This window comes from Penaeus chinensis, chromosome 4 (assembly GCF_019202785.1).
Source record: "Penaeus chinensis breed Huanghai No. 1 chromosome 4, ASM1920278v2, whole genome shotgun sequence".
Taxonomy (NCBI): Eukaryota; Metazoa; Arthropoda; class Malacostraca; order Decapoda; family Penaeidae; genus Penaeus; species Penaeus chinensis.
Window position 1 is genome coordinate 28,378,699 of NC_061822.1, and position 15,000 is coordinate 28,393,698.

At 38.7% G+C, this 15,000-nt stretch overlaps 2 protein-coding genes across 3 annotated transcripts in view; one reads left to right on the top strand and one right to left on the bottom strand.

Moving 5' to 3' along the window:
• Window positions 1–8,175, top strand: part of LOC125047965 (glycerophosphocholine cholinephosphodiesterase ENPP6-like) — an 88,068-nt gene extending 79,893 nt beyond the window's left edge. For both annotated transcript variants that reach the window (XM_047646520.1, XM_047646528.1), the window contains exons 5-10: window positions 1,141–1,282; window positions 1,639–1,776; window positions 2,062–2,223; window positions 2,463–2,595; window positions 3,487–3,621; window positions 6,747–8,175. In XM_047646520.1, coding sequence (XP_047502476.1) covers window positions 1,250–1,282; window positions 1,639–1,776; window positions 2,062–2,223; window positions 2,463–2,595; window positions 3,487–3,621; window positions 6,747–6,982 — 837 coding nt within the window. In that variant the 5' untranslated portion in view covers window positions 1,141–1,249 and the 3' untranslated portion in view covers window positions 6,983–8,175. The remainder of the gene's footprint in view (window positions 1–1,140; window positions 1,283–1,638; window positions 1,777–2,061; window positions 2,224–2,462; window positions 2,596–3,486; window positions 3,622–6,746) is intronic.
• A 5,204-nt stretch (window positions 8,176–13,379) lies between these two features.
• Window positions 13,380–15,000, bottom strand: part of LOC125025262 (alpha-tocopherol transfer protein-like) — a 12,316-nt gene continuing 10,695 nt past the window's right edge. Inside the window, exons 9-10 of the mRNA XM_047613233.1 lie at window positions 14,994–15,000; window positions 13,380–13,675 (exon numbers count right to left, since the gene is read on the bottom strand). The exon at window positions 14,994–15,000 is cut by the window's right edge and continues 138 nt beyond it. Coding sequence (XP_047469189.1) covers window positions 13,554–13,675; window positions 14,994–15,000 — 129 coding nt within the window. The 3' untranslated portion in view covers window positions 13,380–13,553. The remainder of the gene's footprint in view (window positions 13,676–14,993) is intronic.

A 15,000-nucleotide genomic window follows, 5' to 3' on the forward strand; every position in this document is an offset into this window, starting at 1 on the left:
GGCATCCATTATCTGCTATGCTAATATACTTGCAGCAAGAGCAGAAATACTAATGGCGATTTGTTGGTTGGTTAAAGTACCATTGACTATGACATTTTAGATGAAATAAAGTACTCTTAGCTAGGATATTTTAGTTAAAGTAAAGTATTATTAACTAGGGCATTTTAGCTAAAATAAAGTACGATAAACAATATATATTCGTCTTTCTTTTCTCGTTAAAATACGCCTTGAAGCTTCTTAGTTAAATTAATGTATATACTTTCGCTCTTGCCATTGCTAGGATCTTTGAATCGTTTACAGTTAGAAAGGAGGCTGGTTTCTGTCTCCAAAATATTTAGCTGATTGGTAATATGATAAGACTTAAAAAGTGGTTCAGCATGGTATTGTCTACACACACACACACACACACACACACACACACACACACACACACACACACACACACACACACACACACACACACGTCCACAGCATCCTCCTTCGCATCAAAAAATGTAAAACGTTATTTTTATATAACAAAATCCCGTGTTCAAACTTACGGCAGTATGTTTACTGAAATTGTGGATGCATTCGCTGAAGCACGAAATCCTTTACGAAGGAATAATTTCACAAAAAAATGGTATGTCAAAATAACGAAGAAGAGCATGAAAAGTGGATTCTTGCAACTGACTTGTCACACTTTCTCTAAACATACGGCAGTTAGTGTATTAATCATGAATATTTTCCAAGAGATGCACAACAGATTCTTGGGATTTATAGCATTCAACACCATCTTTCACCGATTCTACTGTAGGTACCTGCTCTTAAAAAGGATTGATGAAAAAAATACAAGTTTAATGTTAATTGTGTGTGATTCTTAGAGTTCCGCGTGCCATTTTTTTTTTCTTTTTCTTTTTTCTGTGGGCTCTGAATGTCACTATTTCTGGTATATATATAAATATATATATATATATATATGTATATATATGACTTTCATTTTTAGGTCTAATTGTTATCTCAATCAAAATTACTTTTGAATTCATGACTTCAAAGAAATTAATTAATATCTCGATTATTAAACCTTTACCAGCGATTTATAGATCAATTCTGCAATCCAGAAATTCCATTTAATATCCCCCTCCCCCCATTTTCCAACAACAGCTGCGATGTTCCTTGGGAAGGGAACGTGCTGCCGAAGTACTGCACTCCGTATGAACACGTTGCAGATGCCATTCAAGTTTTGCAGAAGAACCTCAACCAGGGCGTCGACATGATTAACAATGAAGGATACAAGCTTGTTATGGTTGGTTGAGATTTTTTTCTGTTATTCGTGTTTTTTATTATTTTATTTTATTTTATTTTTGTTTTGTTCACATTATTATCATCATCTTCCTAATGGCTATTGGTAATACCATCATTATCACTCCTAATAATTGAATCGGCATTATCCTTATTTAAGATAACGATATCGTCATTAATTTTTTCTTACAATTGCCATCATTGTCATTATCGTGTTACAACCGTTATTACTGTTGATATTATCGTCACTGCCATCATCATTGACACCGCGATCCCAGTCATCAGTGTCAAAATCGCCAGCGCCATTCCACCCACACGTCCTCACGAGAGGACATTTTTACACCCGCCCTCCCTTCCCAGGTGTACGTGGAGCTGATCGACATGGTCGGGCATCGCTACGGCCCTGAGTCCAGCGAGGTCGAGGAAGCACTCAGAGCTGTCGACTCCGCCCTGGAGGAACTGTGGGAGATCATGGCTGAGAATAGCATACTTAATACGGTGGGTGGGGGCGAGGGAGGTGTGTGTGTGTGTGTGTGTGTGTGTGTGTGTGTGTGTGTGTGTGTGTGTGTGTGTGTGTGTGAGAGAGAGAGAGAGAGAGAGAGAGAGAGAGAGAGAGAGAGAGAGACTTGAGTATAGCATTATACTGTCTCTCCGCCGAACCATCCACATAACCAGCAAAACAAATACGCCAACGAACAGAAAATCAAAACTTAAAAAAAAGACACAAATAAGCCAATAACCTCCACACCAATCCCTCGACTCCACGCTTCTCTTCCTCCCCAGACGAACGTGGTGGTAGTGAGCGACCACGGAATGACGAAGGCTTCCAAAGATGTCGTGACCTGGCTGGACGTCGAGCCATGCCTGGAGGGTTCGAAAATCGTGAAGACCACGGGCAGTGTGGGTTATATCAATATTCTTCCCGTGAAAGGCCACACGGACCAGGTATCGCATCGTCGTAAGAGATATGAGAGAAAATAAAATAGATATGCACTTCGCTTATTTTTTTATCATTGCTTTGTACTATAAACGGCACCTACTTCCTTCATATAATTTACCAGACGCTGATATTTACACTATCAAGCGATTACGCGCAAATATATAACTAATCATACACACAAACAAGCATCGCAAACTACCATTTAAAAGAGGAGTTAACAGCCTAACAAACATGCCCTTTGCAGGTGGAGAAGGCGCTGAAAAACTGCCCGGGCGTGTCTGAGAACATCGAAGTGGTGAGGAAGGAGAACATGGACGAACGTTACTACTACAAGAACCACAGACTCATCCACGACCTCATTGTTATGCCTAAGCTAGGTACTTATAAGGGAAGGGGGAGGAGGCGAGGGAGAGGGAGATGGGGGGAAAAGTAGAGGAAGGGAGAGAAGGAGGGGACAGACGGAGAGAGAACTCGGAATGGTCCATCGTACAACAAATCTGATAAAGTTACGAAAAGGGGGAGGGAAGAATTGAAATATATATTAACATTCACAGCAGACCACGCCAGGAAAAACAAATTACTTTCTGCCAGACAACCGTTCTGTCACGTCAATAAATTCTAAAATCTCAATCCCAGTGCCCGCCGAGTTTTCACTTTCACAAAAGACTGTTGTCAGATGAAACCGTAGAAATTTTGGGACACTGACTTAAACCAAGACTAACTTTTCTGTTTAAAACCAATTAAGGTAGACGGGAGAGAATCCAGAATATGAAAGCGAGGAGACGAGGAGTTTAAAGGAATATTCAAACACTTTCACTTATAATTCTCGTTGACGACAGTGAGCTTCCTTGACAAACGTGATGAATCGGTTACACATTTTAGATTCTTCGTTTTATCGGTAAAAAAAAAAGAAGAGGTTACAGATACGTTACTCCCCATTCTACCCAACCCAGTCCAGTGCCACCCATGGATGCGGATTTATAAACCACCAAATGTGTTCATTGCAACATATTTAGAAACTGTATGAATGAGAATAGATATCTTCACAGTGCAAACGATGTATTTAACCGATTTCAATTATATCTTCGCCCCCCAAAATACACAAGATATAACCAAAAAAACACACAAAAAACACGATCAAATACACCTCATGCACTGCGAAGATACTCAATACCACCCATACCTTTTTTTCTCCCCGCTTACAAAATCACCAAAATCGCTGCCTTCGCTAACTAACTCTCCCACGATTCCTCCCTCGACTCCTGAAGGTTACGCCCTCAAGAGCCCCGAGACCAACTATTCCCTGCCAGAGCAAGAATCCGAGAGCATCGGTCACCACGGATTCGACAACACCGAAGACCTTATGCCAGACATGAGGGGCATCCTGTTCGCAGCCGGGCCCTGTGAGTCGGTTTATCTCGTGTTATTATCTCTCTCGTAGCTTCTCACTTTCTTTCAGTTTTTTTTTTTTGTTTTTTCCTTTTTTCTTTTTTTTCGCTTTCGCTTTCGTTTTTCTTTTTCTCTTTGTTGTTTTCATTTTGGTTTTTCGATTTTCTTTTTCGTATTTGTTTTCGTTTTTTTTCTTTTTCTTTTTTCCTTTTCCCTTTTTCCTTTTTCCTTTTTCCTTTTTCCTTTTTCCTTTTCCTTTTCCTTTTCCTTTTCCCTTTCCTTTTCCTTTTCTCTCCTCCTCTTCTCTTCTCTTCTTCTCTCCTCCTCTTCTCTCCTCCTCTTCTCTTCTCCTCCTCTATTCTCCTCTTCTCCTCCTCTATTCTCCTCTTCTCTTCTCTCCTCTCCTCTCCTCTCCTCTTCTCTCCTCTTCTCTCTCTCTTCTCTTCTCTTCTCTTCTCTTCTCTTCTCTTCTCTCTCTTCTCTTCTCTTCTCTTCTCTTCTCTTCTCTTCTCTTCTCTCCTCTCTTCTCTTCTCTTCTCTTCTCTTCTCTTCTCTTCTCTTCTCTTCTCTTCTCTTCTCTTCTCTTCTCTTCTCTTCTCTTCTCTCTTCTCTTCTCTTCTCTTCTCTTCTCTTCTCTTCTCTTCTCTTCTCTTCTCTTCTCTTCTCTTCTCCTCTCTCTTCTCTTCTCCTCTCTCTTCTCCTCTCTCTTCTCTTCTCTTCTCCTCTCTCCTCTCCTCTTCTCTCTCTTCCTCTCCTCTCCTCTTCCTCTCCCTCTCTCCTCTCCTCTCCTCTTCCTCTCCCTCTCTCCCTCTCCCTCTCCTCTTCCTCTCCCTCTCCTCTTCCTCTCCCTCTCCTCTTCCTCTCCCTCTCCTCTTCCTCTCCCTCTCCTCTTCCTCTCCTCTCCCTCTCCTCTCCCTCTCCCTCTCCTCTTCCTCTCCTCTTCCTCTCTCTCTCCTCTTCCTCTCCTCTCCTCTTCCTCTCCCTCTCCTCTTCCTCTCCCTCTCCTCTTCCTCCCCCTCTCCCTCTCCTCTCCCTCTCCTCTCCTCTCCTCTCCCTCTCCCTCTCCTCTCCTCTCCTCTCCTCTCCCTCTCCTCTTCCTCTCCTCTTCCTCTCCCTCTCCCTCTCCCTCTCCCTCTCCCCCTCCCTCTTCCCCTCCCTCTTCCTCTTCCTACCCTCTCCCTCTCCCTCTTCCTCTCCCTCTTCCTCTCCCTCTTCCTCTCCCTCTTACTCTCCCTCTTCCTCTCCCTCTCCTTCTTCCTCTCCCTCTTCCTCTCCCTCTCCCTTTCCCTCTCCCTCTTCCTCTTCCTCTCCTCTCCTCCCCTTCCTTGCTCTTCTCTTTTTTAAATCGACCAGGGAAAATTCTTGTAGTTGTTTCTTGGGAGCTGCAAAAAAATAATTTAATTGTTTGATTTTAACTTCTCTTTCCTATTCTAAGTAGAACTCTGTTGATAGTTTAATGATACTTTTCCCCTAGAAAGTCTCTAATGAAACTATATTCACTCGCGAAAAGTTATGATTATTGTAGTTCTCATAAATCATCATTCTTCGTTAACTGTAAAGCTAAAACTAAATAAAATTATAAGATTAGATTCAAACAGGTCAACGTGAATTAAGTAATTGATAAGTAAATAAATAAAAAGAGAGTACATATTTTCCAGGCTGGTTTTCGAAACCAGTTTTCTTTAGATATATAATAAACCTTACTGTGCTAGGTTAACTTTTTATAGTAGAATGGCAATTTATTTCATGAGAGTTCTAAGTACACAGTACCTTGTTTTGCAGTCGTGTATTAATATTCTATCACTTTATACAAATATTTGTATGTAAGTATGCACGTGATATACATACACTTACGCACACACACTACGGTTATGTTATTTAGAAATATACACATGCTGACACAAAGACATTGCGGTTATATACAATAGATTTATAGTCAAACACACACACACACACACACACACACACACACACACACACACACACACACACACAAACACACACTATGGTCCACACACACACACACAAACACACACACTATGGTCCACACACACTATGGTGTACACACACACACACCAACACACCACACCACAACACACCACACCACAACACACCACAACACACCACACCACAACACAACACATCACAACACAACACACCACACCACAACACACAATACACCACAACACAACACAGCACACCACAACACAACACAACACAACACAACACAACACAACACACACACCACAACACAGCACACCACAACACACCACACCACAACACACCACACCACAACACACCACAACACACCACACCACAACACACCACACCACAACACACCACAACACACCACACCACAACACACCACACCACAACACAACACACCACAACACACCACACCACAACACAACACAACACACCACACCACAACACAACACACCACAACACACCACAACACACCACAACACACCACAACACAACACAACACACCACAACACAACACACCACAACACACCACAACACAACACAACACAACACACCACACCACAACACAACACAACACACCACAACACAACACACCACAACACAACACAACACACCACAACACAACACAACACAACACACCACAACACACCACAACACAACACACCACAACACAACACACCACAACACAACACAACACACCACACGACAACACAACACACCACACCACAACACACCACACCACAACACAACACAACACACCACTACACACCACACACAACACACCACAACACAACACACCACAACACACACACCACACCACAACACACCACAACACAACACAACACAACACAACACAACACACCACAACACACCACACCACAACACACCACAACACACCACACCACACCACACCACAACACACCACAACACAACACACCACACCACAACACACCACACCACAACACACCACAACACACCACAACACACCACAACACACCACAACACACCACACCACAACACAACACACCACAACACACCACACCACAACACACCACACCACAACACACCACACCACAACACACCACAACACACCACAACACAACACAACACAACACACAACGATCCCTGACCCCCGCTCCTCTCTACAACCTAGCCTTCACCTCGGGGCACCAATCAACGCCGGTGAGCCAGGTGGACGTGTACCCCCTGCTGTGCCACGCTCTCCAGCTACAGTGCCATCCTAACAACGGCTCCTTGGACCGCGTAGCTGACTTCTTCGCCCTCAGGACCCTCACCTCCAGCGCCTCCTCCTTTATGCCTCGTGTCCTTATGGTGTTCCTCGTAGGCCTAAGTCTTGTGATGTGGGTCGGCGGCGGAGTACAGGTGTGAGGGCATAGGTTTAAGAGAGGGCATAGGTTTAAAAGAGAGGGATTGCTGATATGGGTATGAAGACTGGGAATTAGGGAGAAGGGTGATGAAGAGGAAGAAAAAGATCCCAGGGTGCGTGAAGATGAAGGGAGCCGAGACGGAGATCCAACCAGGGTGGGTTTTTAAAGGTCCTCAAAGGTGGGCCGAAGCAGAGAGAGTTGAAGGGCAGCTGTGTCAGAGGATCTAATAATGTCAACGTGTCCGAGTTAAAGGAAATAGATTATTTGATATTTTTCCTTTTTTTTTTTTTTTTTCTTTTTCGTTTTTTCAATTCAATTCGATAGGATTCTTGGATTCTTTGATGCACCTACATTAATGTGGTAGTAGTGAGAGCAGTAGTGATAGTGTTGTTAAATAATATCAATTCTCGTAAGTGATCATAAAATAATAGTGATTGTTTGATATACTTGGTTACAATGCACTTAGGCGTTACAGCTTCAAAGAGGATGCAGACTCGGTGTATATTTGTGTGTTTTATATATCATTATTATTGTTTGCTTTATTTTTATTATTATTTTTTTTTTTTTTTTTTTTGTTTTTGACAAATTTTGTGTATACATGATTACTTTTCGGAGGGAAAAAAGTTGCACCAGAAATGTATTAAATATGAGCATTCCCATTTTCTCTTAATGGTCAAAAAAAAAAAGAAGAAAAAAAAAAACGATCAGTGAAGCAACAATTGAAACCATATAAAAGACAACAATTCATTTAGTGTGCAATATATTCCACACTGTCGAAATATTCCGTCCAGGAAAGTTTTTCAGCTCTCTGCACTGACTGCATGCATTTTTCTGTTAAATATTTGCAAACGTTGTTGTTATTTCCCAGATTTGTTAATTTAGTGATAGTGCTTCCTAGTTCTATGGTCATGTGTCGATTTGTAAATGCCACTGTCTCTGTATATGGTTTTAAGCAAAACGAATTTCTTGTATATTGCAAAGCCAATATAGATGTCTATGTAATAACCATTTATGAAAAAAAGGTCAGAAATGGACTTTCCACTTGGGTATATGTGGCAATTCGTGATTTATTAATTATGATCATGACACGATATTTTCTCTGATTACTATTGAACTTGTACACTGTGTAGTGGTTCGAAATTGTCTATTGGGTGATATATTGTGTATCCAAAATACAGCTTGATATGGACACGTCAAATTCTTTTATTTTCTTATCCTATTCATGTGTGGCACAAATAAATTTCTATATTGTAGTTTTTTTACTTTTGAGAACTCCCTTGATGTGTGGCTAAGAGCATGGGTTGCAGTTATTATTTATGCTTCTCAGGAGGGCATGTGTGTACGTACACACACACACTCACACTCACTCTCACTCTCACTCTCACTCTCACTCTCACTCTCACACTCACTCACTCACTCACTCACTCACTCACTCACTCACTCACTCACTCTCACTCTCACTCTCACTCTCACTCTCACACTCACACTCACACTCACACTCACACTCACACTCACACTCACACTCACTCACACACTCACACTCACACTCACACTCACACTCACATTCACACTCACACTCACAAAGCTCACACTCACACTCACACTCACACTCACACTCACACTCACTCACACTCACACTCACACACACAAAGCACACACACAAAGCACTCGCTCGCTCTCGCACTCGCTCTCGCTCTCGCTCTCGTTCTCGCTCTCGCTCTCGCTCTCTCTCTCTCTCTCTCTCTCTTTCTCTCTCTCTCTCTCTCTTTCTCTCTCTTTCTCTCTCTTTCTCTCTCTTTCTCTCTCTCTCTTTCTCTCTCTCTCTCTCTCTCTCTCGTTTCTTTTCTGCCACTTTTTTTTTAGTCTCCCTTTCTCTTTCTCTCCTATATTTTTCTTTCTTTCTCTCCTCTCTCTCTCTTAATTTGTTACTTTTTTTCTCTCCTATTTTTCTCCTTTTTCTGTTTTTCTGTCTTCCTCTTTCATTTTCTTTTTCTTTCTCTCTTATGGTCACTTCCTCTCTTATTTTCCCCTTTTTCTTCTCTTTGTCTCTGTCTCTCTGTCTCTCTATCTCTCTGTCTCTCTCCCCCTACCTCTTTGCCTATGTCTTTTTGTTCTTTAGTACCTTTACCTAATTACTTATTGAAAGTTTTCTACCCCCAAGTAAAGCATAATGGTAAAGGATTGTGGCAAAAAGGGTAAAAATGAGTTAACAGTTAGGATAAGAGAACAGAAGGGGATGAAGATGATAACGAAAAGGAGAGAAGAGGATGAAGAGAACGGAAAGGAATGGAGGAGGAAAGACCATGCAAAAGTCGAGGTGAGGGCTGACATCCAAGGTAGGGGTGATCCCCAATACAGGCCCTCAGTCTCTGTCTCTGTCTCCTACCCCCCCCCCCCCCATGACAACAATGGGGAGAGGATTGGGGAGGCGGGAGGTATCGGTAAATAATATAAACACATCCAATATGGAAAAGTAAGTTCCTCGCATCTTACCAACTCAAATTCCATCTAGGTATTATTTTAGCAAGCAATCTCCTAGCAGATGGTAGTCTTGCATGTATTTATGATGGTTCCTGTCTATAGGTAGGATCTGTTTCATATTTCAAGATTTTATTCACACTATTATAACAACAGATGTCCTAATTCTACATCTTCTCACAATCTGCTCTCATGTGACCCTATTCCATGCCCAAATACCCCCTTCCCTTCCACATGCTTCCCGATACTACGTCAATTCTTGCAGTGACTTCGAAGTAGCCATGAATATGACCAAGGAATATGGAACTTATCTAGTAATAAAGAACAATGCAATCAGAGTCAGATGAGGACTTGGTGGTATATCAAATTCATACAGTTATGCTAAGGGAAATATATGATGTATCACTGGCTTTGCATGAATATGGAAAATTATACACTTTTTTTTACTATTTATTAAACATACATTAAAAAAATATCAATTCAAGATATCCTGCCATACATACAAGAAAATGGTACAATTTAAACAGAACATACAAATTAAAAAAAAAAAAAAAAAAAAAAGTTCTCACTAAAAATCAAATTGACTGTGGTATATATTTTCTTCATTATAAAACTAAATCTTCTATAATAACAATAAAACATATATGCACCACTATAATGTATATTTCCAATACAATCTGCATTTACTTAACCATAAAATTATATATTATCCTGTAAATAAATTCATACTCTTCAAACCACTTCAACAAGGGAAAGTTTTGTGCAGCTGTGTGAGTGGTCAGGGGGTTTAATATATGTGGGTGAAGGTGAGAGTTTAAAGTATGTGGGTGTGGGTGTGGATATGGGTGTATAGATATGTGGTTATGGATGTGTAGGTATGAGGGTGTTGGTGTGTAGCCAAGTAGGTATTTGCATGCCAGTGAGGGTGGGAGCAAGTGTGAATGCATATGTTCACTGTTAAAAGTGTATTAACATTAAAGGAATATACTCTTTATTAAAATCACTAATGAATATATGAAGTAACATTGTGCACTGGTCAGTGAATATTTCAGGAATTTCCCTGCCTACCTTTAATGCAATTAACCAATTCTGAGGTAAGCAGCTTCATAAAGCTCTACCGACTGTTAAATAATACTGTTAATCAACTGATCAACACAGAGTTTGTATCATATTTTATGTATCAAATCAGTACAAAATTTCCATATTTCTCACTTCACTAAACTCAAACTACAATTAGCAACTACCATAATTCTGTTTTGTATAAGAGAAAGAAGGAACATTTATAATAAACAAGTTTTTTAGGTAATTCAAGACTGTGATTTCTTGTCTCTTAAAAGCTTACACTACTCATGAAACTATATATTTACAACCACATATATTTTTACAACCAATATTCCAAAATATACAATAACTGAATACTTCTCTTAAGATTATAGTGTTGCTACTTTAAGATTTCCTAAATCAACAGGAAATAATAGCAAAAAAAAGATATGATAATGAAAAAGGGATCAATACACATATGCTATGTACTGTACCTGCCTTATGAAAAAAAGGAAATTCACAAAGAGTACAGTTTTAAATCTCACACATCGCACAATATCCCTCAAGAACTTCCTTTTACAGCTTCCATAAGGCACGCTTAAACCACAAGCGTTCTTGTGTTCATTTATTTCCTTAATACAACCTTAACTAAGCTCTCACTTTCCTTAGTGCTTTAATGGTCTCTCTCTATCTCTCTGTCTCTTTCTCACTCTGTAAGTATATATACATTACATTATAAATCCTTTGGTCCTAGAATCATGAAAATGATACAGATAATCTGTGTAGTTTGTATTATAAGACCTGTTCACTCCACCCTTCATCTTTTGAGCACAGTCTGTATTTGACGTGGCCAAACTTGACAGCATAAAGGGAAGTGTAGAGAAAGATTATATGAAAGGGAAAGGAATATGTCTTTACATATGTAAGTAAAATTCAAATCTTTTCTGCACAAACTTTGGTTTTATAAAATTACTAAGTACACAGCTTTATCTATGTCATATTTTCATTCCTTATATATAAAAAAAAAAAATATTTGTTCCATATTATATGTCACAAGTAACTCCAATATTTACAGGAGTGCAATATTTAAGCTTTAAAGAAGTGGGCTAGTTATATCAAACTTCATGAAAATCACATGTGATAGCCAATTATCTATCATAATGGATGTTTCAACCTTGAGCACAAAGATCAACCTTTCCATATTTAGTTATAAAAGCTTAATACAGTGCTGCTCGGATGAAACAAAAGTACTCCAAAAATACTCATCATATCCAAACCCTATAAGGAGGTAGGATATAGAATCACATTCTATCTTTAATTGATGGGAATCAAAATTAGCTAGTTCCTTATCTCCGCATCTGTTCTGTGACAACAGATATTCAATGAAAGCATGAATACTGCCGATAAAGCCTTAAAGAAAGAAATGGGGCACCTGTTGTGCTTAGACATGTATGCACACTAGATGAAACACTGCAACAGTTCTATAGAAAAAAAATAAAATAAAATAAAAATAAAGTTTATCCAAATTATAAATACTCAAACTAGATCAATTTTAATGTAATTAATTGGTTATCAAAACACTAATCAGTCTTCTTTCCATCCTGTGTGCACATGAAATTCCGAACCAAAAGACCAATCTGGGACTACCGTGACTTAAAAGGAGAATGAATGAAGAAAAGGGACAAGGGGAAGGAAGAGAAGGAGAGACATGGAGGAAGTATGCTAATTGCCAACTTTCACTGATATTCTACTTCTCTAACTTCTGTACTAATTCAATCTAAGTACTACAGTAAGAAAAAGAAGAAAACGTATATTTGCAGCACCTTTTAGTCAGCCTGGCAAATCCTCTTTATTCTCCATGATGATAATAAAACAGTATAATCTGAACCTGACAGAAGACCAGACTGTCCCTAAGGCAAAGTACCAGTTTGTCAAGAAGATACAACTTGTATACTGAATACAAAGCACATGTTATTCAATTAATACAAATATATTAGCCATATGAATCCATTTTTCTGCTAGACTTCTATCAAAGAAGAGATAGTTATAGATAAAACAAAATTACATAACACTCTTCACTCTCTTTTACAGCTCTTGCAAAAATGAAGAAACATATCACAAGAATATACATTTTAGCATGAATGATAAAATGTAAAAAAATAATAATAATAATAATAATAATTAGCACTGATAATAGTCTAATGTCACAGTGTTTACCTCTAATTTACACTTTTGTCACAGGCATAAAATGTTTTCATATTAGCCATAATAAAAAAAAATTACAATGCTCATCTGACTGCCTCCTTAAAGGGTAAAGTATATATTGCACCATGAATACAGAGGCTTAATAACAATAAATGTCATATACTATACCATATATCAAAACTGACTCTATGTACATTACTGGAGCAGAAATTGTGTGCTTTACAAATTATTAATGTTATCAAATATGATGCATTTCCTGTGAGGAAGTGAAGGGATCACCAATATGTATATCATAAATATGCACATACATATATCTGTATATATGCATCAGTGTGTAACCAGAGACAGATATATGGCCAGCCTGCAAAAGTGACATAAACTGGAATGAGTTCTTTGCTTAATTAATTCAATACACTCATCACTAATATGTTTAGTATCTCACGGATATCTGAAGGACCTAAATTCATCATAAAGAGAATAAAAGGAAATATGCATTTGGTGAAATGAATTCATGAACATTAAAATTCAAATTACTCTTAAACAATAACAAACAGGAATACTTGATATGAACCACCATCCTTCCAATGTGAATTTTCTTCCAAACTGTATAACAGCTACAAAGGCTACTATTTTTCCCTGAGATTGTGATAGATAATAAGTTTAGTGCCAATGTATTCCATGAACAAAAGTACCTGAACTCTCCCACCCAGTACACAGAAGCGACTCCAAAATCATCGGAACCTCCTTCGACATTTTTTCTATAGGTATCAAAATGTTTTTGGGGTCAAATTTGCTTTCCTCACATGATGGCACTAGGAGGACTGTCACTAGTGCAGGGCTGGCTAGCACTAGTCTATACACATCCTTCTGTAGTAACTGCCAATCAAACTCCCCATGTCAGTCACAGCTTCCATTACAGTTCCCTGACGCGCAGGTTCTTCAGACATCTCAAAGCCATATGTAAAATGCTCTGAAAAAGAAGTACCAGTAACAGAAAATTATGTCTATACATGACTTTATATAAACAAATAATATTGTATCCCCTGATATTAGCTCAGAACAAGCATCAATAAATCAGAATAATAGCATTAGTGTCACACAAAACAAACAGTAATAAAGAAAATAATCAGTAATAAAGAAAATAATAAGTAATAAAGGGGGGGGGGGGGCATGACACTGATAATGACAGTGATATTAGTGTCATAAGAAAATCACACTGGCTTATTGAGGTCAAAGATACCTTAATGGGAGCAGCTGGCCTATAGGCACTCTCAAATACCCCTACAAAAGAAGAAGGAGAAATTGAAATAGTACTCAAGGCAAATGAAGAGTTACAGTAACAGAAAGAAACAAAAACTGCAAAATTCTATCATAAGAGGATAAACTGAATGGTTGGGAATCTTGGCTGAAATAATGATAAGTTCATAAATAAAAAATCCAAATATCTAAAGGTTCTGAACAAGAATAAAATGGTGAATACAAAAATATAAAAAATAACAAGTGATTGGACAACCAGATAGAAAATGAGACAAACTAATCATAAAAAAAAGCATCTTAAATGTGATTGTAGACAAGCACAAAATAAAGGCATTGCAAACAGAACAATGAAGGGAAGGACAAGATGGCATATTTGTGTGTTTTCTTGTTCTTTCCTTCATTGTTCTACTTGCAATTTGTTCTAAAGATGTCCTCAGACCATCTGAATGATATGCTATTAGATGCATACATAATCAACATGGGACAAATATAATGCACTAATTTCTTAGCGTCACAGAAATATGCTATGAAGCCCTTTTTTTTTCTCTCTCTCTCTCTCTCTCTCAAAACAAACAGACTTCAAAACTGAGAAAAAGAAACATCTATAAATAGTTAGCATGTTGGAGGTAGAGAAAAAAAAAGAATATATCAGTAAGTGGGCTCCTTGTAATGTCATGGAGAACACCAGATTCCCAATTAAACAATATGTATTTACATGTATCCCAGTATCCTAACTATATGCCCTCACTGATACCTAGTTATGGGCCCTCACATAGAATTACAAGATAGCATATATAATGCAATTACAGCCAAAGTAGAAAGAACAATAATATGAGAGAGAGAGAGAGAGAGAGAGAGAGAGAGAGAGAGAGAGAGAGAGAGAGAGAGAGAGAGAGAGAGAGAGAGAGAGAGAGAGAGAGAGAGAGAGAGAGAGAATAGATAGATAGATAGATAGATAGATAGATAGATAGATAGATAGATAGATAGATAGATAGATAGATAGATAGATAGATAGATAGATATAAACATACCTTTATA